This window comes from Eurosta solidaginis, chromosome 5 (assembly GCF_040869045.1).
Source record: "Eurosta solidaginis isolate ZX-2024a chromosome 5, ASM4086904v1, whole genome shotgun sequence".
NCBI classification, from domain to species: domain Eukaryota; kingdom Metazoa; phylum Arthropoda; class Insecta; order Diptera; family Tephritidae; genus Eurosta; species Eurosta solidaginis.
This window is the reverse complement of record NC_090323.1, coordinates 45,540,894-45,568,451: the sequence shown is the minus strand read 5'-3', so window position 1 is coordinate 45,568,451 and position 27,558 is coordinate 45,540,894. Positions and strand designations below refer to the sequence as shown.

The following is a 27,558-nucleotide window of genomic DNA, read 5'->3' as shown; positions in this document are numbered from 1 at the left end:
GAATCGCTAACTTGTTGAATAAATCACTCCAATATTCAGTATTGCAAACGGGTCTTTATTTAGATTACTTTGGGCGTAGTACTTCACAATTATATTTCACAACCAATAGCGTTTTTAAAACAAAACTGATTCGTTATTACTCAGCTTGGGTTGCTTTTATACTCTCGGTTTCCACGTTCACCCATTTCTCCTAAGGTCTAGTAATTTCGCGAACAGTTGTATCTCCTGCTTGGTAAGTTACCCTATATACATGTATATCGGTAGTCCACGCCTCTCCCAATGCCATATGCGTGTGTATGTGTTGTGTGAGTAACTACGTCGGCTGATGACTACATATTTGTGTGTGTCAGATAGGATCTCTTCGTCGCCTTCTATACAAGTGTTGCTAGCTTTAATGTGTACATATACATAAGAGTGGAAGCGTCATGTTTTTGTTGTTGCGTGATTATTTACTAACAGCCTAGTGATGTCAACATTTGCTACATTATGATATTCAGTTTGATTTAAACTCGTTGTAAGTGAAGTACAGTGTAAGACCCTTAATTGTGACTTCGTACTAATATTTTTAGTGGGAATAATGCCTGAAAAATTCTATCAAAAAACCTGGCGGATGACGGTAGGTTTCAAGATCGGTGCAGACTACTGCAGGAATGGTAACGGCAATATTTGCGGCTGAAGAATAACAATGCGCCAGGTAACGACGAACTATACGCCAAGCTATTCAAACACGGAGGCGAAGAGTGGGTGGAATAGGTCATGTTTTCCGATTATAATTTCAATGTGCTCCGCCTAATCCATAAGAAAGGCGGTGCCCCAAACTGCGCCAATTACGGTGGAATCAGCGTGCTTAATATCACGTTTAAGACTGAATCAAGCGTACTGTGCGAAAGACTGAAGCAGACAGTCAACGAATAGATCAGAACTTATCAGTGAGACCTCAGACCTGGTAAATCGACTATCCACCAGATCTTCACGAGGCGCCTGATCCTGAAGCGGACTCACGATATAGAATCGACACTCACCATCTTTACTTCAAAAGAATATTCAATAATGTTTTTGAAGTATTTTCAAATAGCCCTGTTGTCCTACACAGTGCGGACATAACCAGTTCGATAAACACTTTCTCATGGCCCTATTACAATACCCATTATCAAGCCTCTAAGCGAATATTTCTCAAGGCATTTAGCTTTCCAAAGTTGGGATTGTAGAGAAAACGTATGCCCCCAAAGTCTGCAGTGTGTGGCAGGACGCCCTTGCTTCAAAAGCAAAGACTATAATTTCTGGCCTGAAAGAAAAGAGATCCCATTGGTAATTTTAATTTCTGTTATATGATGGCCCTGAAATTAGTAAATGATTCGGCACTGCTTATCGATTTTTTTATTAACGAGTTATCGGTTTGTTGTCGAACAGTTATCTATTATGTATCTTTAATTTTATCGACGAGACACACCATGTTCTTGACGAAATATATGTAGACGAGTTATGGATTTGTTATAAATTTTTTACCAAAATTATTGTCTTGATATTGGGTTTTTATGGAAAAATTACTGATTTACTATCGAAAATTCATCGATTCGATTTCAGAGCGTTACTAATTTCTTATCGAAAAGTTATCCATATGATTTTGAAAACTTATAGATTTATAATCGAAACATTTATGATTATTTATCGAAAAGTTACTGATATGTTATCAAGAAGTTATAGGCTCCTTTTCGATTTGTTATCGGGGTACTACCAATTGATATGAATTGTGTTCTTAGCAACGATTGGACGCTACACTGCCTTGATCAACGAGAACCTACTGTAGCTTAAAATTAGAAGCTTGTATGATAAGAAAATAGTCCACTGAAATATACTACCTGTTATAGATAAAACACCCCGATATCCGAAATGGTAAAAAAACCCATGGCATACAATCTACAAATACCAAATCCAAACCGAATCCAAAACAGCTCTGGAAACTTCCAAAAAGAGCTGCTATATTAAATGATGTTGTGAGACTTCAAACTCCCAGTAGGTACATCAGCCTGTCTACTTATTTTATTCACCCAAAAATGTTGATCAAGACTCATTTGTTAGGTTAGGTTAGATTGAAGTGGCTGGTTCGGAAGGACCTCGCATAGACCCAATTCGTTCGTAGTGTTACCCAAAGTTGGTTTAATGACGAAAAGGAAAAACGCTATCGAAACCCAGAGTCTATAGCTGTGTTTTTTCGCGTCTATATACGTTTACGCTTAAACTTTATATGGACTGCTAAGCGACAAACTTTAAATACACCTCTGAAATTGCAACGCATAAAATTAGTACTACTAAATTTCAATACGCATTATACTCAGATGTAACTGAAATATGTGTCCATGTCCATGTCCTCTGCACTAATTCCATGTATTCTATGCGCGTTCACTATCTATCACAACTGATTCAGCTATATGTTATACACAGAAATACAACAGAGGGTTGTGTCTCCGCTTTTCGGTACACCCTGTAGCTGTAACTAGTTGTTTAACCACTGCCCCTAGATGGGTCTCCTAAGCATTATCTAAGCGCTTAAAAAAAAACACGGCTTATGTTATAAAATAACTCCGTTCCCTTGGTAATTACTAGAAGCTTTGTAGGACCTATACAACTTGCTGCATCTAGGTCAGACAACTGGATCATTCTTATAGCTGTAGTCGTAGCCTGGCAAGCACCGGGCACGGGTACAAAACGTGCTCAATCGTTTCCTCCTCCAATCAGCATTTCCTACATCTGCTTCACTGACGAGGCTTAAAAGCATGTGACGCCATAAGACAGTGTCCAGTTATAATATCCATAATGAGTATACAGTACTCTCTTTTTAATGATATGAGTAACTTTGTTAGTCTAGGGCTCTAAGACCTACGCATGATTTCGACACTTTACAGTCCCGCGCTTGGCTCCACGCCTTTTGGGTTTGTCCGATCAAGTACAACTCTCAACGCGGAACGTCTACGGAGCAAGCTTAGAGGGATGCCCCTTTTTAGAACAAACTTGTTGCTTTTCTCAGACCTTGAACCCAAGACCTTTGATGTGAATGGCGCACACGTTACCGCCACACCACGGTAGTCGTTTTCTATCATGTGTACACATTTAATATGCTAGACATACATTTGGTATGTCAGAGTTTAGTTTAAGCATTTAACCCACTACCATACTAAGATTGAGCTTGGATTACAGTTAATCCTGTCTTACTGCGCAGTTCCCCATATTTCATTGTTGTTTGTGGAAATTTGATTCAGATGACGTAATTTATTGGTCCTTAGCTCACAAGGAAGCTTTGTGAATTCTATATAAATGCGGTTATGCATCTGATAGTATTTACCTGGATTAAATGCTTGAGTTATATGATACCGGGTCTTGTCATAAGACTTTCTGATATGTCCACTATCAAGTGGTTTTAAAAGAAAAGTCATTTATAACACTAGCGTCTTTATTATGTTTTCCAAATCACTAAAGCCCACACTATAAACCTATCATCAGCATGGCGAGAGTGTGGGATGTATCGCAATTCACAGCTTCTGCAATCCAATTGTCAGCCTCACCTACGCGAGGCGAATCCTGTTACAAATATGAATGTATCATATACATATTGAGCAGGCGAGGCTCTGGTGATCCCAAGTTCCTAATGAAACTTGGGGATGGGGCGAGGGGGTGCCGCTCATGGCCTAGAAGGTTCAATATGGTCATATTAAATCACTCTCAAGATGGCTCGACTAATACCTTAATGGTTCTTGTTACCGGGACATACTCGATCTATATCCGACAAAGGACCATCAATATCGATAGCACTCCTCAAAACCTTCGCGGAGTGTCCTGATCGCCAAAACAACAACAACAACAAAACATATATCTAACAGCACGTATCACACGAAGTTCTTTTTAAAGTAAGTGAGCAAGTAATTTGAATTGAAAACGATTTTCAGTTATCGACTACAAACTGTCAAATATGTATGTACATATGTGCTTAATTTATAGCCTAGGACAGCTCATATTCAAAATGGAGTTACAAAATATTTTGCCTTCCAATACGGTGGCGTATTTTGAAATACATACCTACTTTATGCCTTTAAGAATTTTATTATTGTAATTTGTAATTATTTATGCAAGTCACACTGGCCCCGCATATTCCAACAAAACATTGGGCAAATGTGTTATATCAAATGGCATATTCAAATATTTAATGCGATTAAAATTGCTCGAAACTTGCTGTAATTCATAAATTACTATAGCTACCATTCATATTATGGCCTCAAGCAAGTATGAGTATTAAGTAGGCACATTCTATCCACGAGTATTTATGCTGGTATATCAGCATGTGACATCCTCATACTCAAGCATCTTATATTTACACAGCTACACATTACTGCAATGTAAAGGGTGCTTCAGTGCGAGGAGAAAGGCGATAAGCATTTAAACTTTTCCAAATTGGAAGGGGTTTCACTAATTGTGTGACTTCTAAGCATAACGCGAAGATCAGTAATGAGTGTTTCCTATTCTGAGTACGGCTCAAAGTGGAGCCGGGTATTACAACCATATCCGTTTCTGATGGATAACTTAAACTTAACAGAAGATATTTCACATATGTTTACTTCTGCTTACTCCTAGACCTAGCAAAAGTAACAAACTACTTAATAACTGAGCCACGCCATCCTTCATAAAGCTGCTGTAAAATAAGTATGCTAAGTCGCTCCGTATGAATCGCATTGGATAGTTTCTTGTAAAAGCACCAACCAGCCAAAGAATTTGACTGAGCAGAACTACGAATTTCTTGCAATCTGCCACGTCAGTTCAGAATCATCTTTCCGCGTGACAGTTACTATACCCAGGACCTGGTTGATATATATCGTTAACTATTTCAGTCCATCGAGGATGTGGTCAGGGTGTCTCTGATCATCCTAGAACTTCTGGATCATACTTGATATATACATGCTTTTGACTATCATAGTAAATATCAATTTCACTAGACGTAAGTTGAGTTTATAGCATATCATCTACCGCATTCATAATGACGCCAGCTTATGCTTGTAAGACACTTACTGGCAGTACATTAAAAGAGCAATATGAATTTTCGAATCAGCTCGCTATACATACAACCGGAAAGCCCCTAACTCTGCTGATATCCACTTATAGCAGAACCAGGTGGCCGAGGTCTTCCTAGAGGTATTATCCACATCCAGTTTATAGAGTAGCTTGCTGCCCAATATAGCACTGGGATGTGTAACTCTAACAGAAAATAGCCCTACCCTCCTCCTCCTCGCATGGCATGGTTGACTCAATCAAGAAAAACTAAGTTCCCAAAAGAAGCACCCAAACACCCAAAATCACACATGCCGATAAATTGGATGCTGAAAGGATACGCAATTCAATTGGCGAGTAGTCTGTGGAGTACTGAATTGGAAACTTCCGATGTATGGATACCATCTTCTCAGATACGACTGTAACAAACTTATCAGTGGTTTACATGGTCTATGACAGAAGTGAGAGATGAGGCATGATCTAGTAGGTTCCATTATTTCATATCAAGCCCTGTTCTTGCGGCAGTTGGGCTCGAACTCTAAGCTAGGAGTATCAAACCATACCGGATGTACATCCGTAAAAGAGCTACACCGACAACGCATTTTCAGCAGCGACAACACACCCCGAAACCTTCAGTAAAAAGCTCTATCTTGGTTACTGATAAGTATATTAGTACGGCTTCATAGCTACATTTTAGTAGCAGCTTATTTTGGAAAGATGAGCTGGAATTCTTTTCAAAGCTATTTCATATATACAGCTGATATAAGAGCTACAGTCCTGAAGCACCTGGTGAGGGCTCCTTTCCGTAAATATGGGAGCTGAGAGGGTTTGATTAGAGATAACTCGTCTACCAAAAGGTTTTAGAGTTAAAATCAACCTCAGCAGTTATATCTCCACATTACTGCACGTTTCTTGTTATCTGGAGCACCTCAGCTATAATCAAGCTTTGGCTCGTTTTAAGTAATTCGCTTTTAGTTAAGACAAGTAAATGTCACTTTAGTGGTATTTAAAGCTCTGGTCTCTCACAATACACTCGAAATTAAATAAACTACCCTGAATGAATCACCCTGTATAACGTCAGGAATTGTAATTAACGCACATTGACACCCTCTGTTACATTTTAATTTCATTTAACGATTTTCCGAAATGCTGCTGGATCAACAATGTGTTTGGTCAGCACATTGTCGAAATAGTACTTCTACTTCAAAGGAGTAGCATGTGCACAGTACTACACACACACACACGCGCATATAAGTATGACACTGGTTGACAAAGGTATACACTAGACCTATAAGTTGATACTTACCAAATTAGATGCAAATGAAATACTTGATCCATCATAATCACCGTCAGTGAGGCGCCCCGATACATTGTACCGCAGAAAATACCAACGCCCAGCAGACACATAAGTGTCGCTATTAATGTGGCATAAGGGATGCGGGACATACATGATTGACAGCAGTCACCTGAAATAAAGGAATGACATGACAAATAAGATGAATGAATCACAAGTATTGTAGGTAAGTAACAAGCATTAATTAGGTTAGAGGAATTTTTTTGATGGTTTTGTGTAGCAGAATTATTATATATTCTAGCTTTAAGCAGAAGCAAATAGGAAAGTTCAAGATCTTAATACTTAAAATAATATATGTATATCATCCCCTGAATGGAAGAACACACTATCACTATTGTTGGTTAAAAACAGCCCATCCTAGCAATCGATTCAATAATACCCTATCAGATTTCTGGGCTCACGCTTCTTCGACAGCCTGGCAGAGATTGGGAAGATGAACCTCTCGCTCCTTCTTGGGTTCATCAGGGAAAGCAAGCGGTTCGTTGAGGACCACTAGGAGGTAATGGGCTAAACGAATTTGACGCCACCCTATACTTTCTGAGGGCACTCACAATGGACAAAAATGTCTCCGAGTGGAAGTGTGGGTAACACTCACGCACGCCCTCTTAACCTAACCTAACCTACCAAGCCTTTGCTGGGATTTTAAGAGCGAACTAATCACTATAGGAAACCTCACCAGATATCGAATATCATAACATGTGAACTTCATTGTGATTTACACGAACAACGAAGTTCCGATCAAATGACACAACAGAGGTAGAATGGGTCTCCGGATATAGAGATATTTCTCGCAAAAGATAAAGCTTCAAGGGCCACTGATTCATCAGAGATTGGTTTGTTGACGCGACAAAGTCCTCAAAATTTTTATGTCACTGCGCTGCCCCAGCAAGAATACGACATTTTTGATGAACCGACAAATCTGATCTTGGCTCACCAGTAATAGCTCTAATTTAACTTAGCCATTAGGAAGATAGGATAATACAACATGCTCCTATTTGTTGTTGTTAAATACTATAAAAGCCCTCCAGGGTCTAATTCGCCCAAAGATAAACTGTGTATCTTAACATCCCAACTTAGCCAAACATCGAGCGATTGATAGTCATAAGTGAAAGGCGTCAATCGGCAGAATAGCCATTGAGATGCAGGACAATTTCCTTGGCATTTTTTCGATATGGAGAGTTATTCATACGACTTAGCATTGCCAGAATATTTCGAACTATCCTCGCTACAACAACCATTTCAGAGCCATGAACAAGCAATCTTGTGTTCCCAATCCACTCTTATCCCCAATAATGTCCCTGTTTAAGTATGGAAATTTATGCAAACTATGCAAAATATCAGCAAATATTGCTGTATTCTTGTACACAACCACATACATACCTACACACACATGAAGCATTTAAATGCGAAGGCATCCCAAACTTGAAAATTGGAGTAAATTGCGGTACAATGCACTCCGGTAAAAGCATTCAAGAGTCAGAAAATTTAATTGCACGTGATTGGCTTTGTTCGTACATGTATTGGTTCCGAATTGTGGCAAAGAAGCAAGGAAAATGACGTTTTGTGAGTGTGTTTTGTTTAGGTCACCGTTTGGGTTTTGAAGTAAAACGCTACCTATGGACGACAGTGAAAAAAAATCTGAAAAATAAGCCAAACTACTGATGGCAGTATTTTTAATCTAATTGACACTTGATGGAATTTTTTCTGGATCTGCTCACGATGGTTTGGAGATCCATAGGATTTTCCACAATATTTTGCGAACCGTCTTCAACAGTGGAATTTGTTTACGTGACATAAAAAATAATTATAACCTTTGCACAGGGTATGACCAGTATTTCCAATAGGAGACGAATGTAATTTTCCGTTGTATAAATATTTTCTACACGTTCGACCCACGTATTGTCCGGCTAGTTCCCTCAATTTAACATTTTCATTACTTATTCACACTTAAATTTGTGTACACTGTATTATGGTTATTTGAAAAGGGTTGACCAGTGATTTGGATTCGGAATTTTGTTCACCAATATGCTCGTATTTGATATTGTAACGAATATTAGTGACACTAAGTGATACTCACATCACTAGTCTTAAACTAAGTAAATAAAGCCACAACAACAATAAAGCAAGCTGCCACACTTGTATGTACGTAAACAAATTAATCATTATGTCCATACAAGCAGCGGAGAGAAACGCACAAACACATGCATATATCTGAGATACTCCCAAAAGTAGGCAATCATCGATGGAAGTATCACTCACATATGCACGCGCATATGAGAAGCTATAAACGTGCATCTGTAGTTATAATTTTATAGCTGGTAACTAAGTAAATTCTAGAAACCCCTAGAAGTATGGAACGAGGAAATCGAAGAGTATAAAAGAGCGCAAGCTGAGCAATCATGGAATCCGTTTGATTTAAGCACGCTATCTGTTGAGAAGTAGAAGTGTTGTTGTGAAAGTAGTATAATAAAGACCATTTTGCATTATTGAATATTGGAGTTATTTATTCAACAATTTAGCGATACGAACGTTAACAGAAGGTTGCAAATCTCTTTTTATTGTTTTCCTTATTGAAAACAAAATTTTTAGTACTAAAGGTTTCGTACAACAGAGCAATGTTTTCAAACTATGTCAGATCTCAAGCACATTTTTTTCGTAGATTATCCCAGAAATGGTTTTTACATAAGCTGTTAAAATTTCCGTCTGCAAGGCGGAGAAATAGTTTATATATACAATTGTTTATAGAAAATTTATTGCAAACCAACAACAAAAACAATTTTTGCAAAAAAAAAAAAAATTTTTGCCCTGTACTTGAATGTCTTTTGAATCTATACCTAAAAAATGTTCCCATTTGGCCGCTTACTTTCGGATAAACAACTAATTTCCCAACACAATCCAAAAATATTTAATTACCAATTCAAAGTTCGAAACAAGCTCAAGACCAGAACAATAATTTTTTGTAATGAATATAATTGAAAAATTTTATTTTGTTTTTGGAATAGTAAGTAGAAAAATTAATAAAAAAACAATAATCATTACAAAAAATTATTGTTCTGGCCTTGAGCTCGTTTCAAACCTTGAACACTTTATCAATAGGCCGATAAAACAAAAACAATTGTTAATAAACCATGAGCACTTGGGAAATGTCAAACAAAGTAATTGACAATAAACAAATCAAACATTCTCAGTGTCTTGCAACAGATGGCGCAACACTGAATAAATATATGCCGTCATCCAGTGAGTTTTACAGCTCCGGCTCATGCTCAGTTCTCACGGGAATGCTCTGGATCATTGAGAGACTTGAGAAGCAGATGTCGTGATATTTTCGCACACGTGAAATGTGGTAGGCAGATGTCGCCGCTGTTTTAAATTTCACTCATACGGCGAAAGGTTAAGCAGCGACATCTATTTTTGAAAAAAAGTAGGTTTCTTAAAGACAGCGTTGCCAAACTAAAGACAAGTAATTAACAAATTATCTGGCTCAGAATTTGAACTTCTATCTGCATTTATCTGGCTCAAATCGTTGTTGTTGCATTTACATGCAAAATTATTTATCTGGCTCAGGCTCTTTGTCACGGATGATGGCTATAGTTGGTAAGAAGGAATAGAAGTAGCAATTTGTCAGTCAAACAAACCACCGCTGTATAGCTAAATGGTTGGCGCAGCGTGTCTAAAGCGTACTGATGATGAAGGCTTAGCACCCTCCGAAATGGATCTATCTGCGCAGCTATGGCAGGTTGTCTGAAAAATTTTCTACTTACTATACCAAAAACAAAATAAAATTTTTGAATTATAGAAAAATTAAAAAAATAATAATCATTAAAAAAAATTATTGTTCTGGCCTTGAGCTCGTTTCGAACCTTGAATACTTTATCAATAGGCCGATAAAACAAAAACAATTGTTAATAAACCATGAGCACTTGGGAAATGTCAAACAAAGTAATTGACAATAAACAAATCAAACATTCTCAGTGTCTTGCAACAGATGGCGCAACACTGAATAAATATATGCCGTCATCCAGTGAGTTTTACAGCTCCGGCTCATGCTCAGTTCTCACGGGAATGCTCTGGATCATTGAGAGACTTGAGAAGCAGATGTCGTGATATTTTCGTACACGTGAAATGTGGTAGGCAGATGTCGCCGCTGTTTTAAATTTCACTCATACGGCGAAAGGTTAAGCAGCGACATCTATTTTTGAAAAAAAGTAGGTTTATTAAAGACAACGTTGCCAAACTAAAGACAAGTAATTAACAAATTATCTGGCTCAGAATTTGAACTTCTATCTGCATTTATCTGGCTCAAATCGTTGTTGTTGCATTTACATGCAAAATTATTTATCTGGCTCAGGCTCTTTGTCACGGATGAAGGCTATAGTTGGTAAGAAGGAATAGAAGTAGCAACTTGTTAGTCAAACAAACCACCGCTGCATAGCTAAATGGTTGGCGCAGCGTGTCTAAAGCGTACTGATGATGAAGGCTTAGCACCCTTCGAAATGGATCTATCAGCTATGGCAGGTTGTCTGAAAAATTTTCTACTTACTATACCAAAAACAAAATAAAATTTTTGAATTATAGAAAAATTAAAAAAATAATAATCATTAAAAAAAATTATTGTTCTGTCCTTGAGCTCGTTTCGAACCTTGAATACTTTATCAATAGGCCGATAAAACAAAAACAATTGTTTAACTGCCAATTTAAAAAAAAAAACCATGTAGAATTTTGCAGCAAAATTCACACAGTGTTCTTCTCGATCACAAGACTCGGCGCTGACCAAATATCATCGCAAACTATTGACTTTATGAAAACGGTGCTCAGTTGATAAGGCCTTACCTATATATATATATATAAAGTGGGTGCGGTTATCATCCGATTTCACTCATTTTCAATACCAATCTATTCTGGGTCTAGATAAGCTCGTGTACCGAATTTGGTGAAGATATCTCAATATTTACTCAAGTTATCGTGTTAACGGACAGACGGACGGACATGGCTCAATCAAATTTTTTTTCGATACTGATGATTTTGATATATGGAAGTCTACATCTATCTCGATTCCTTTATACCTGTACAACCAACCGTTATCCAATCAAAGTTAATATACTCTGTGTGCAAAGCACGTTGGTAGGTAGGTGAAATGGCTGCGACCCTGGTCGCCCAAGTAGCTATTTAAAGCCGTTTTGATGCCATGTAACTCGTCTAAAAACCTAAGGAATGTTACGGTCAATGTATTACAACCAGCCAGAGTTATTGATAAAATTAAAAATATTCGGGATTGCTATCACAGATAAACCTCTGAGCTCTTCTAGAAACGGGGTTCCAAGGGACCTTAGCTGGGCTCTAGCTAGAGCATTTACACATAAAGTGTTCTACTGTCTCCCTGGCATTTGGATCTTTGCAGCTTCTGCAGTAGTCATTATATGGAATGCCCATCTTTTCCGCATGCGTACCTACTGCCCAATGACCGGTGCAGACTCCTATCAGTTTGCGTGTGCTGGCCCTGGATTTGTTCAGAAGACTTCTCGTCCGCTTTCCATCATATTTTGGCCAAATGGATTTTGATATTGCACAGGTGGTGATGTTATTCCACTTTGTTTGTGCTTTCTTCAAGTAGAAGCTTTGGATATTCCCCTTGGCTACTACTCGTATTCCTCGTTCATCTCCGATGAGCCCCTGCGTGCCAGCTCGTCGGCCTTCTCGTTACCCTCTATCCACATATGACCAGGGATCCAGATAACGCATAGTTCTAGATTGGTGGATAACTGGGATATGAGTTGCTTACAAGCCCACACTAATTTTGAGTTAATATGTGGCGAGCAAATCGCTTTCATCGCTGCTTGGCTAACCGACAGGATGCAAACTTTACCAGCTACATTCAAGCCCTCCAGTAGTAATTTGTACCATCCGGAAGTTTCTTTAGGATACTACTATGCCCTTGCTGAGTATCCTTCCAACACCCAGACTCCCTGAGTCTCAGTGCGGTTTGTGACGATGTGCAAAGTATATGCAAGTCGATCGGAAGCAGATGCAAAACGGGGTCTAAAGCAGCTGTGGGGCAAGTGCGTCCGGCCCCTATGGCACCAAGACACGCAGTGCGCTGAGCTTTTTGCAGGCTGGTGAGATTGTAGCTCTTACTTAGAGCTTCCCACCAGACTATGGAACCATAGGTAAGCACCGGTCGCACCACCGCCTCGTACATCCAAAGTACTATGCTTGGCTTGAGTCCCCATTTCTTACCAAACATTGATTTGCAGGCATAGAAGGCGATGCAGGCCTTCCGTGCCCGCTCTTCGATGCATACTTTCCAATTCAACTTGCAGTCAATTGTTAGTCCCAGCTACGCTGGGCAAAGCACGCTGAGTATAATAAAAATATGTACATTGTACACATATCTAATTAATAACACAATTCAACTCTGCGAAGACATATATAAACAACTCATTACTAGGAAATTTTCTTTGTGTTTTGTTAAAGCTGAGCTCATTTAATTTCGCAGGAATATGCATAAATACCTTGAAACGTGTGTTTGTTCAACTAATTAAAAAAAACAAGATTTTTTTGTACAATTCCTGAAATCTATAAGAAAAAGTTTTTGTTTATTTTTTATTCACAGGACTCAATTAGGTATAAATAGCGCCCACAAAATTTATCACGTAGTACTTTATAGATAAAAAGTAGTGCAAAAGGTCTGAATCTAAAATGAATTCAATTATTCATATCGCGATCCTGCCTCTCGTACTTAGCTGGTATTTGACTTATACGAATGCGCAATTTCGCATAATAAATGGCGTAGCTATAAGCATAGAGCAGAGCCGACATTCGATAGCTATTTTTTATGAAAACAGATATAAATTCGTTGGCTCCTTAGTCAGTTTGAATGCGGTGGTAACAGTTGCGCATTCTGTAGTATATCGAGAGCCGACGTTGTTCCTCCTTCTAGCTGGTGTAGCCGATTTACGTGAAATGGACACAGAAATAGCGCAAAAACGCAGTGTGGAGAGTACACACCACCATCCTGACTATAATGAAGAGACAGCATATGCAGATATAGCTGTGATTAAAGTGGCTGAATTATTTGTTCAGACAGATCAAGTAAAACCAATATCTATTTGTGAAAGTCAATCAAGAGATGGCACACCACTGCAAATTAGTGGATGGGGTTCGGTAAACGTAAATAGCGAAAGTTATTATAATCTTCTCCAAAGTGTTGAATTAAATATATCAAACTTAGAAGAATGCAAGTTCATTTATCATCGGATATTAAAGATAAACATAGTATTAGATACACTCATTTGTGCTATATGTCGTGGAAAAAAGCCGTGTTTTGGAGACTCTGGAGCAGGGGCCATTGCGAATGGAAAACTTTGTGCGGTGGTAAAGGGTGGTTGTGATAGCACCAATATTCCAAGTATATATACAGATGTAACAAATCCAATAGTTAACGCCTTTTTAAGATCCCAAATATGTAGTAATTGAAGGGTCTGGTTATAAATAACTGTTGATTGGAATATCACCCTAACTCGACTGAACGCCGAATTTCGAATTATTTTAAGATGGGACGTTTTCCAAACAGTTGTTGAGATATGGTGATATTCCACTCAGCAGTCGAAATAGCGATATTTTTTCTTGTATAATGTACAAATAAATTTTCATGATTACGAGACAATAAATATTTTTGATTGTTTGCAATAAAAATATGACCCGTGTGAAAGCCTTTAGTTGTGAGACCAAACTTTATTCACGACAGTAAAGGTCAATCATGTATCTTATAACTTTCAACGAGCAATTCTTGTACATATGTATATTTGTATAGCCGAACGATCTCGGGAGCGGATCAACCGATTTAAATGAAATTTGGCACAGAGATAATGTATCACCTTTTAAGACTTTCTACCTAGGTGTTGACACTCAGAATGTTTCACAAGGTTGCCACCTATTCGAAATTAAAAAAAATGCTTGAGATATGCCGATATGGGTATCAAACGACACCTTTCACTCCGCATTATAATAGGGCATTTTTGGTTAGGGTTGCCACCTATTCGAAATTAAAAAAAATTGCATGAGATATGACGATATGGGTATAAAGGGAAAGGTATTTCACTACTCATTACAATTGGGCAGTTTTTGAGTAGGATTGCCACTTAGTGTTGTTACCTATTCGAAATTAAAAAAAAATTGCATGAGATATGCCGATATGAGTATCAAACGAAAGGTACTTCACTCCGCATTACAATAGGCACATTTTTGAGCAGGGCTGCCATTTAGGGTTGCCACCTATTCGAAATTAAAAAAAAATTGCATGAGATATGGCGATATGGGTATCAAACGAAAGGTATTTCACTCTGCATTGCAATAGGGACATTTTTGAGTAGGGTTGCCATTTAGGGTTGCTACATATACGAAATTAAAAAAAATGCATGAGATATGCCGATTGGGTATCAAACGAATGGTATTTCACTCCGTATTACAATAGGGACATTTTTGAGTAGGGTTGCCATTTAGGGTTGGGATAGTTAGACGCAATAGTACTCTACCTACTCATATTCTATTAAAGCTTTAAAGGAGAACATTAAAGTTAAAAATCTTACACATGATTCGATTTAATTTTTTTAATTTCACACACGCTAATAAAATTGAAATGTAATCAAGGCGCCGTGGCAAATTCCAGCAAAATATATTTAAATGCATATTTTTAACAAATATGAAATGAATAATTGCATCTTCTCACAGATTACTATTAGAAAGATTTCTCACCATAGCAAAAAGATATCTGACCATGGTAATTTGCTACCGTTGAACACTGGAGGCATGTGTTCAATTTGATAACGGCATCTAACAACTTAACTAATTACCAACAGATGGCGCTTAGGGAAGTAAGTTGACATTTAATTAAACTAACTGATAGTTGTCATTCGTGAAATTTACAAATGTTTGGAATGTAATAAAATTGTGAGACTTTCATAGTGTATAACTAAAAAAATGTTTGAAATTAATAATTCGGCGCGTGAAGATACTCGAGAAACGTTTCCAGCACAACGAAAAGTTGCCGAGCAAAGCTCGGTCGCCCAGGTACTGAATAGATCATGAGATAGAAAGAAAGTTGCGAAATAACTACCAACCTTATGGAAATTAATGTAATAGGTTATTTAAGCCATAGAATAATGCCTTGTCATAACAATACCATAGCCAACCAATAAGTTTTTGGTTTTCCGCCATATTAATAATCTATAAAATTTTGAGTTGGCGAATTTACTCACATATTGGAGATTTTATTTTTTGTTTTAAAATTTTTTGACGTTTCCTATTTTATGAAGTATCACATTTTTTAGGTTGAGGCACCAATAACAGATGCCAATATACATATATTGTAACGAATTTACTGAAATTCCGCTTATTCGAAATCTTCTGCTAACGTTCGAATCACTAAACTGTTGAATAAATAACTCCAATATTGAATAAAGAAAAATGGGCTTTATTAAAGTACTTCACAATAACACTTATGTTGCGCAACTGATAGCTTGTTTAAATCACACTAACTTTTCGTGCCTCAACTGTTGCTGCTTTTATACTGTTTGATTTCCTCGTTGACATATTTCTAGGCGCTTCTATTTCTAGAATTTACTAGTTAGTTATCAGCTATAAAATTACCAGCTATAACTACGTTTAAAGCTTCTCATATGCGCGTGTATATGTGAGTGATACTTGCACAAATTATTGCCTACTTTTGGGAGTATCTTAGATATATGCATGTGTTTGTGCGTTGCTCTCCGCTGCTTGTATGGACATATGTATAGACATAATGATTGATTTATTGATGTGCATACAAGTCACTGCTTAGTGTTGGCTTAGAGATGATAGTATCCCTTAGTTTTGCTAATATTCGTCACAATATGTTAGGTTAGGTTAGGTTAGGTTGCAAGGGCTGTGCTGAACACTATGGTAACAGCTCACTACTTAGGCCACTAATGGGCCCATTGTAATACCCTATACGGTCTCAAAGGAGGACCCCTACCCTGCCTAAAGCGGGTCAAACCACCTCGTGGAAATTATAAATTTTGCCAGAGCCTTTACTTCATAGCAAGAGACCTCAACGAGGTCATGTAGAAAAGGTTTACCAAGGATAGCCATCCTACGCCTACTAAGCGCTGGACAGTGACAGAGAAGGTGCTGGACGCTCTCTTCCTCTTCTGTACATCTGCAGCTGCGACAATAGTCGAAGGTCGTTACCCCCATTCTAGCACCATGCGTGCCTATTAGACAATGCCCTGTTAGAACCCTTATCAGGGACGATAGAGCTGATTTGTTTAAAATCAGAAGCGCTTCTGTGCGCCCCTTGTCATATGAGGGCCAGGTTTGCCAGGATGTCTCACACGATGATATGGCTAACCATAGTCCATTTGCGATTCTTATAGTGCTTGTGTTCACACGAAACCTGAAAGTGGCCATGGGTATGCCTACCGAATCATTTCCCGGAAGGATATCGTCGGTGGTGCCTCTTCTGGCCAGCTCGTCTGCTCTGCAATTGCCTTCGATATCCCTGTGCCCAGGTACCCATATAAGGCTGATACTGAAGTGCTCAGCCATCTCGTTAAGAGATCTGCGGCATTCAGTGACCGACTTTGCGTTGTCGACGAATGAGTCCAAGGCCTTTAAGGCGGCCTGGCTGTCTGAGAAAATAACCACCCGTTTACCATCCTTAGGCATAGACCCTAGATGGTTCACAGCCCTGTGTATCGCCAGCATCACAATATGTTATAAATATGACAAGTTTTCAGGGCCTTAAAAGCGCCGATATTCTACCAAAATAGGAAATTAATTTGGTAATACGTGTCGCACTGATTGAAAAAAAAAATAATTGGCGCGATTTACCTCCGTAGCTATTTAAGCCTAAACTTCGATTCCCATTTTCGTTGTGGTTCTTTTAGGTTTTTCCTAAAAATTGGATGGACGGGACCTGCATGTTTAATGCCGACAGAAATGCACTCTGAATGTTTGCAAAACCGCGACCGAGGGATGACCACGCTTAGAGTAACCTATTTTCTAAATGAAACAACCTTTTGCGAAGTTGTTGATCTTGCTTTGTGCAGGATTTCAGCCCTAGACCTAGGCATAGCCTTAGACGGGGTCGCAAAAAACAGTCGTAAAAGTCTGTGTAAGACTATATAATGTACCGAACTCTGGTGGAACTGCTCGCAGCAGTCGCTCTATGTACAGGTTTAGTGCGAAATCCAGCTGTGGATATTAGTATAAGTCACGGATTAACTGATTCATTAATTTGGCTGAACAATCTTATATATAACAAGTAACGAAGGCTAAGTTCGGGTGTAACCGAACATTACATACTCAGCTGAGAGCTTTGGAGACAAAATAAGGAAAAATCACCATGTAGGAAAATGAAGCTAAGGTAACCCTGGAATGTGTTTGTATGACATGTGTATCAAATGGAAGGTATTAAAGAGTATTTTAAGAGGGAGTGGGCCATAGTTCTATAGATGGACGCCATTTAGGGATATCGCCATAGAGGTGGACCAGGGGTGACTCTAGAATGGGTTTGTACGATATGGGTATTGAATGAAAGGTGTTAATGAGTATTTTAAAAGGGAGTGGGCCTTAGTTCTATAGGTGGACGCCTTTTCGAGATATTTCCATAAAGGTGGAGGGGTGACTCTAGAATGTGTTTATACGAAATGGGTATAAAAGAAAGGTGCTAATGATTATTGAAAAGGGAGTGGACCTTAGTTCTATAGGTGGATGCCGGTTAGAGATAACGCCATAAAGGTGGACCAGGGGTGACTCTATGTGTTTGTACGATATGGGTATCAAATTAAAGGTATTAATGAGGTGTTTAAAAGGAAGTGGCCCTTAGTTGTATATGTGAAGGCGTTTTCGAATTAACGACCAAAATGTGGACTAGGGTGACCCAGAACACCATCTGTCGGGTACCGATAATTTATTTTTATATGTAATACCACGAACAGTATTCCTGCCAAGATTCCGCGCGGATCTACGGGGGGGGGGGGGGGGGGGGGGGGGGGGGGGGGAAATAGGGGACATTCCCTTGGCGTGGTCATAGTCAGATTTCGGTCATTTTTATACCAATACAAAGTGAGTTTAGATAAGTACGTGAACTAAGTTTAGTAGAGATATGTCGATTTATGCTCAAGTTATGGTGTTAACGGCCGAGCGGAAGGACAGACGGTCGACTGTGTATAAAAACTGGGCGCGGCTTCAACCGATTTCGCCCTTTTTCACAGAAAACAGTTATCGTCCTAGAATCTAAGCCTATACCAAATTTCACAAGGATTGGTAAATTTTTTTCGACTTATGGCATTAAAAGTATTCTAGACAGATTAAATGAAAAAGGTCAGAGCCACGCCCATTTTGAAATTTTTTTTAATTTTTATATTTTGTTGCACTATATCATTACTGGAGTTGCATGTTGACATAATTTACTTATATACTGTAAAGATATTAAAATTTTTGTTAAAATTTGACTAAAAAAAATTTTTCTTTTAAAAAGTGGGCGTGTTCTTCATCCAATTTTGCTAGTTTTTATTTAGCACATATATAGTAACAGTAGTAACGTTCCTGCCAAATTTCATCATGATATCTTTAACGACTGCCAAATTACAGCTTGCAAAACTTTTAAATTTCCTTTTTTTAAAAGTGGGCGGGGCCACGCCCATTGTCCAAAATTTTACTAATTTTTCATTCTGCGTCATAAGGTCAACCCACCTGCCAAGTTTCATCGCTTTATCCGTCTTTGGTAATGAATTATCGGTGGGCGTGGTTATAGGCCGATATCGCTCATTTTAAACAGCGATCTGAGATGAGTGCCCAGGAACCTACATACCAAATTCCTCAAAATGTCCTCAAGTTATCGTGTTAACGGACAGACGGACGAACGGACAGGCGGACGGATAGACGGACGGACGGACATGGCTCAATCAATTTTTTTTTCGATACTGATGATTTTGATATATGGAAGTCTATATATATCTCGATTCCTTTATACCTGTACAACCAACCGTTATCCAATCAAAGTTAATATACTCTGTGAGCAAAGCACGCTGAGTATAAAAAGGCAGTAGCAAATGAAAGGTACGTTGACATACCACTGCACGATTCCAGTGGCGGAAGGAACGCTAAAAGCAAAGTTTTTTTTTCTTTAGATGATCATTCAGTTGAAGTTCAAGTTATATAATAATTATTATGAAATATGTATAAATTTAAATGAAATTAAAAATTGCTGTTAAGTTGGTTTTAACGGTTTGTAGTAATTTATTAGTACATCAATTGCCGTCTTCAAGACTGAGTTTGTTATTTTTATACTCAGCGTCCTTTGCACACAGAGTATATTAACCATGATTGGATAACGGTTGGTTGTACAGGTACAAAGGAATCGAGATAGATATAGACCTCCATTAATCAAAATCATCAGTATCGAGAAAAAATTTGATTGAGCCATGTCCATCCGTCCACTTGTCCGTCCGTGCGTCTGTCCGTTAACACGATAACTTGAGTAAATATTGAGATATCTTCACCAAATTTGGTACACAAACTTATGTGGAGAATAGATTGGTATTGAAAATGAGCGAAATCGGATGATAACCACGCCCACTTTTTTATATATAACATTTTGGAAAACACAAAAAACCTGATTATTTAGTAAAGAATACACCTAGAATGTTGCAATTTGACGTGTGGACTGATATTGAGACTCTTGATAAAAATTTTTAAAATAGGCGTTGCACCGCCGATTTGTGATAAAATCAACTTTACAAATATTAGTAATCATAAATCAAAAATCGTTAAACCTATCGTAACAAAATTCGGCAGAGAGGTTGCCTTTGCTATGAGGAATGCTTTGAAGAAAAATTTACGAAATCGGTTAAGGAGCACGCCCACTTTTATATAAAAGATTTTTACAAGGGTTGTAGACTAGAATAATAAGCTATAACTTAGCAAAAAATAGTTTTGAGTCAATGCTATTTCACTTATAAAGTTTTATTGTAAGATGAAATGCGGAGAAATTTTTTTTAAACGGGTGGTGACACGTGTTATGTAGAAAAGTAATTTATCTGAAATGAAATGTGCAATTGAAGCTTACGCTGAGTATATAATGTTCAGTTACACCCGAACTTAGATACCTTTACTTGTTGTAAAATTGGTATTGTATAAGTTTTTTTATATATTAGACCGAATACGTTCAATAAACCTTGCTCATTTTCTACTTATAATAATAAAATATTATAACATAAAAATAACTTGTAAAATCTTAATTTTACAAAAATAAGTATTTTAATTTATAATTTATTATAAACTAGAAGACCCGGCAGACATTGTTCTGCTCTAAATTTGGCCTATCTGCATACATTTTAATAAGCTTTTTCCGTCTGACTCTGCCTTCGATAATCTATGAAATGCAAACTTTTTCTACGTAAGCCTTAGTCCCCCACGGAAGTCCCTAGGCATACTTTTATCTCGGTTAGGGTCTTGAGATATCGACCAAAATGTGGACAACGGGTATGTGTTTTATACAGTTGTGTATCAACTGAAAGCTGCTGATGAGTACTTTAATACGGGATATTTTTCCTACCCACGGATGACCAAAGTGTGGAACCGGGTACCCTAAGAATGTGTTTATACACTATGGATATCAAATGATAGCTGTTGATGAGTGCTTTAGTACAAGGTAATTTTTCGTACCCCTGGGTGTCTAGGGTCTTGAGACATAGGCCGCCAAAACATGGACCCTCATACTCCTAAAATGTGTTTATAAAGTGTAGCTATCAAATGAAAGCTGTGGATGAGAGCTTTAAAGTAAAATAATTTTAAGAGATGGAGAAGAATGAAAAGAAATAGAGAGAAGAGAAAAGAGTGAAGGAGAAAGAGACTCAGAAAGAGATGGAGTGAGACGAAGATAGTGAGATAGGGATAGATGAAGCGAAAAAAAAGTGAGGGAAAAGACGGAGGGGGAAAAGATAATAAATGATTAGGAAAAAGTGGTGAGGGGGATAAGAGGGGGAGTAAGATGGAAAAAAGCTTCTTAAAATGTATGCAGATATACCAAATGTAGGGCAGAACAACATCAGCCGGGTCTGCTAGTTTCTAATATTATTATGTAGGATCTGAATCGATTAGGAAAATTTAAGAAAATATGTGTTCCATATAAAAAGTTCTAACCTAATATGCATATATGATGGAGCTACCATATAAGCATAGTTATCAGTGATACGATATATGTATGTATGTATGCATATTTTATTGCTGGTAAAGAAAGAGCGCAATAAAAATGAAAAGTGACAGAAACACATATTTTTAATTGATAAATAGAAAATTGTGAAATTTTTAATTGTATATAGGGAAATTTTAATTGTGTGAAAGTTGAATGTGTCTCAAATAATTAAAAAGTTTTTTTCAGACTTCAATAGCAATTAAAACATGCCATAAAGCTTCAATTTGTTTTGAATTTAGCTTCCGGCTTATGTTAATAAAGGATATGTGCTCCTTTTCATAAAAAAATACTTATGAGCGAGTATGGAAGCAACAGTGGAATATTAAGGGAAATTCTGGATCGACTAGGCGTATGAGTAACTTTTTTATTTCGTGTAGGAATTTGCAATCGATAAACATATTGTGGCGAATGTTAGCGTAACTATGCTGCTACTAAATAAAAGCAAAACAACAATAAAGCAAGCAGCCACACTTGTGTACATGAACACATCAAAGTAACCCATTTACACACATAATAGAAGGCGACGAAGAATATTTCACACACGTAACCAGCAGCTTAAAGCAAAGAGATTACCTCACAAACACATATGTAGTCATCAGCTAAGAGCAGAAGTTGTTACTCACACATACACACGCATATAGCTAAATAATCAAGTATGAGATACAACAGTTCTAGAAGGCATGTTTGTGAAACGTATAGACCTTAGCAGAAATAGGCGAACGAGGTAACCGAGAGTATAAAAGCATCGAAAGCTGAGGAATCAATAAACAGTTTGATGAAAAACGCTAATAGTGAAGTATAAATGTGAAGTACTACGCCCAAAGTAGTCTAAATAAAGACCATTTTGAATATTGGAGTTATTTATTCGACAGCTAAGCGATTCGAACGTTAGTAGAAGGTGCATACTTATCAGGAACTCTCCAATATTCGTTACAATGTTTTTTTAATATAATTTTTTATCCCTGCAAAACATGTAGAAAAAATACTTTTTACTTATATGACTTTATACCTATCTTGCATAACTTTTATACATCCTTTAAAGGGTTAAACTCGATGGCGGCAATATATCCATGGTGTGAAGAAAACGAACTACTTCATTCCGAAGTCCTTTAGGCTGACATCCTTTGCCGTAAGAGCAAAAGAGAAAATTATTGACTACGAAACAAGGTCAAATATTCTTCAGAGAATAGCTACATCCAGGTTAGCATGCGGTAGGAAGGTCGACAGACATCGCAAAGTTCACTCGGCTGCGGAGTGGTGCCTATGCGCCCTTTTCAATAAAAAGGAGGCCTTTGACAACACGGTCGAAGATAGTGTAAGACGTGCGCTTGAGCGAAGAGAGGTTCGGAGGCCAATACGAATGGCTCTCTACTACGTAAAAGGATTGACGAAACCTCAATTGCGGATGGCACAGTGCAGATTAAGACCACAACGGAATGGCCGCAAAGGGGCGTCCTATCAACTCTGACGTGTAGCGTGGTAGAAGATGCATTTCTACAGGCTGTCAAGAGTACTCGGAAGATATTGTCAAAGGGGGAAAAATCTGAGAACACCCTTTGTGATACAATGCAAAGGGCGGTGGGGATAACAAAAGAATGGTGCACGGAGCTAGTGCTTAGTATCACCAGGAGAAGAACACTGGATAGTATGAGGAAAATAGTAACGGATGGAGTATGACTGGAACATGTAACCGAAGTGAAATATTTACTGTTGAGGAAATACGTCGACAACATCATATAAAAGGTGACGAGAACAATAATGGTGTGCAGACGCATTACAGGAAAGCTTTAAGGATGTAGCTCCAAGATCCTAAGGTCTATGAATACGACGATAGTAAGACCCATCCTAGTATATGGAGCAGTTGCGTGAGCACCAAGAGGAGCTGTGGTGACTACACAGAAATCACTGATCCAGCTCCAACGCCTGGCATGTGTTTGCATTGCTGCTCAACTGCGGAAAAAGAGGTGCTGCTCGAGCTAACTCCGCCACGCATAGTGATTGAATACGCATGCTGGTAAATATTGCTAAGGAGGAATCTGGCAGAGACAAAGTGAGATAGTCCCGTAATGTTGAGGTAAAGGAAGAACAAATAAAACACATACAGATTCCCAGAGATGGCACCAGGAAGCATATTGAGTTTGAAAAGCGTTTTAGTATAGAGCTGAACTTACGTGGAACACTTCCAAACTAGAAGCTCGCCGCAGGGAGGACAACCTATTATGGTACACCAATGGCTCGAAGATATCAGAGGCCATCGAAACGGAGATATACGATCCCAGAACTATGATATCCATACCACTCGGATATTGTGCGAACATTTTTCAGGCCGTGATTGTCACCATGAGCAGGTGTGCGGAATCAATTTGCAACGAAGCTACACCAATGAGAGAATCGTTATACTGAGCCACAGTCATGCCACGATCAAGCCGATATCGTAATTTGTGATTAGACCACCAACAGTCGTTGAGTGCGTAAAGTTTGAGTCGTATAGTGTCTAATAACACTACTAGTTTGGCTTGGGTACATAGCCACAGAAAGGTGAAAGGAGTCGAGGAAGCAGACGGACTATCCAGGAAGGCAACGCCCGAAATACCTAGCAAGGGGCTGGCACACCTCAGAGAGTGACACTGGCGTATAACTCCAGAACTCCGGCAGGCAAAGGCGCTTATATGAGGATATAACACCAAGCGATATAAAGCCATGATTAACCTCCCAAAAAGCAATCTAAGAATTTGGAGAGGCATACTTACAGACTACACTGCAAACTAAATAGTCGTATGCACAAACTAACCATATAGTCGAATAATCTATGTCGGTTATGCGCCACCGAGGATGAGGCGGCAAAATGCACCTTTCTCAAATGTGCTTCTTTCGCGAGACTTAGGATCCTTGGATCGCTAAAATTAGAAAGTAATCACATACACTCTCTTTAAAGCCGAGCCCTGTCCTAGATTTTCCAGGAAGCTTGGCTGGATAAAGTGCCGTAGAGAATGAGGGCCCAATAGACCTAGAGATCGAAGTGCATATCCTCACTACAATCTATGACGCCAATAAGCTTTTTATGGTACGTTATAAAAAAAGATGTAATATGAAAGAAAATTATAATTCATGGCAATACCTCAAATATCTTGATTGGCTTTCCTATGAAAAATTGATATCTTCAGAAAGTATAACATTTTTTTGAAATCTCTTTCGATAATAATTCGATATACCTTGACACAAGCAAATGTATTGTACGCATACATACGAGATATGTTCCAATTTTCTTTCATCAAAGCGAAACTGTCACGTTTTCAGATGTGGTACATACATACGTACCTACTTGCTTACATTAGACCGTTTCTAAAAGCATTTTAACTTCCGATAAGTTTAAAAAGCTGGTGGAACCACCACTCGTGGAATTCGTGAGCAACTTCTCGCTATTCTAAGCATTTAGACCGCGTTACTCTTTGTGGAAGACTCGTATCGTGAAAACTGAAAGGATTCTGTTCACCATTCGGTACAGAATACCAATTATCAAACCACCACTGTTGAACGAATTGGGGTGCAACCTTCAGACAGTTTGCTGAACTGGAAAAAACACGAACAGATTCAGAAAGGATATAATTACCGCGGTCGCAAGATCCATCTCTTTCTGAAACACTGCAGATTGGTTGGTGGCCGGTAATCGAAACAAATAGCACAGTCTCCATACTCGAAAGGCTTTAGATGTTATGCTTCACATTCTCCGGATAGACCTGTGTAGACATCAGATGTGGTCATGAGAGCATTTCGAGTGCCGTCATCTTAAAATGAAGTCAATAAGACTATTCTTCGCTTATCCTTTTTATAGACAACAAATTTTGAACCAGAATCCTAGAGGAACACGAATGGGATAGTATCTCTACTCCCTAGATCCCGAGATAACGGCGTTTCACCTCGAAACATCTTGAGCTGCTTGATAGCTGCTATATTAGAAGGTAACTCCGGGGTACAATACTTGTAATTGTCAGAGACCAAAATTTATCACGCCAGGAATATTTTTTCTCTTCTTCTTACAGTGATGAGGAGACTGCCCGAAGTCGGTATTCACTAGGAAAAGTTAATGTCAGATGAGAACGTTGACCCACATGTGAGGGGTGTAGACAAAATTGATCTCGAATAAATGAGAACTTAACTGGGTTCCTAATTAATAGAGTGTTGAATGTGGAGACGAGGAAGAGATAGAAAGCTTTGAATATTCCATTCCCAGATGCTCTAAATAAGCACTTAATCGAGCTTTGCTTGGGCATTCTTTTTGCACATTTCAAAGAGGAGGGACATTAACTCACTTAGTAGCACAACAATGGACAAGCCGGTCTAAGTGTGCCGCTGATATCCTAACCTGATATAACCCTACCTAAGCTTCTTCTGAACTTTCATATTTTCTACACTGTTACCTATTTGCCAATAAGACTCAAAGTGAGCAGCAGTGTGGTCAGAAAGACATCTCTGTTAGAGTACGAAGAAAAGAAGAAAGAAAGAAAGCGCTTGAAGTTCGTAGTAAATGGACGTCTGTAAGATAATTGAGATGAATGAATATCGGAAGACTACATAAAAACCTTAGCATTATAGGTCTTACTGCAGGACTGCACAAATCGCAACATACCGAACTACAATGAAATAGAGCCGTACTTTTTGAGAAAATGCCTAATACAAAGTCGCTCTAAAATTCTTAGTAGGTGCACACTGCTAGTCTTTATAGAACTACCAAAGTGACCTTATAGGAATATCAGGGGAAACTGTGCCAAAATAGCATTTCCTATCTACATTGACACAGAGCTTTCACCTGCAAAGAGTGGAAATCAAATAAAAATATTTATTTTGGATATAAAAGTTTTCGACCACTCATCGTATGCGACGACACGAAGCATTTTTGTTGGGTATCTTTGCTCACGGTATGTAAAGAACCGGAAAAGTAGGAGATTAAAGAAATGGGGAAGGTAAAGGTGGAAGCGTGTTCGAGAGAAAAGTTCTTCGAAAGATTTATGGACCTCTACGCGTTGGCGATGGCGAGTACCGAAGAAGTTTTAATGATGAGCTGTACCAGCTATATGAAGACATCAACATAGTCCAGCGAATTAAAACGCAACGGCTGCGCTGGCTTGGCCATGTTATGCGAATGAAAGATGATGCTCCGGCCAAGAAAGTGTTTCTATCGGAACCCACCTATGGAAGCAGACGTAGAGTGCGGCCCCCACTCCGTTGGAAGGACCAGGTGGAAAACGGTTTAAACTCCCTTGGTGTGACCAATTGGCGCCGGTTGGCGGAGAGAACGAGCGACTGGCGCGTCTTGTTGGACGGCCATAACCGTTTAGACGATTAAGCGTAAATTAAGTAAGTAAGTAAGTAAGTAAAGGTGGAAGCGAACAAGAGGTGCTAATGGGAAGAGGAGATGGTAGCCAACGATGGAAGGATGAAGTTCGAAATATTAAAGCGTTAAGACAGAGATTGCCGCGACCAGAGGTTAGTGTTACGGTTGCGTTAAGGGTTCAAGTTACTGTTACGGTCGCGGTCATTGCTTCTGTAATAGTAATGACTGTGGTTACGGCTCCAGTACAGTTAAGACAAAGGCGGATAATACGCTCATGCTTACTGTTACTGTATGCTTTCGATAACTGCTGCCATTACGATTACATTTTCAATTGCGACTATGGTATACAGGTGTATTAAGGTGGTGGTTACACCCACGACAATGTTAACGATAACTGTTGTGGTTATGGCTTTAGCTACGGTTACGGATATTGTCAGTCACTGTAAGGGTATTTTCAGTCACTAGGGATATTGTTACGTTGACTGCTAAGACTACCGTTGCAGTTATGGATATATTACGGTTATGGCTATGGTTATCGTTATTTTCACGGTTATGGTTACTGTTAAGATTATGGCTATGGCAACTGCTAAGACAACGGTTACG

General features: G+C 38.6%; 1 protein-coding gene across 17 annotated transcripts in view; it reads right to left on the bottom strand.

The window, feature by feature from the left end:
• The window catches only part of M6 (neuronal membrane glycoprotein M6), a 666,904-nt gene that overhangs the window by 11,059 nt on the left and 628,287 nt on the right, over positions 1–27,558 (bottom strand). For all 17 annotated transcript variants that reach the window (XM_067756547.1, XM_067756548.1, XM_067756550.1 and 14 more), the window contains one exon: positions 6,341–6,500. In XM_067756547.1, coding sequence (XP_067612648.1) covers positions 6,341–6,500 — 160 coding nt within the window. The remainder of the gene's footprint in view (positions 1–6,340; positions 6,501–27,558) is intronic.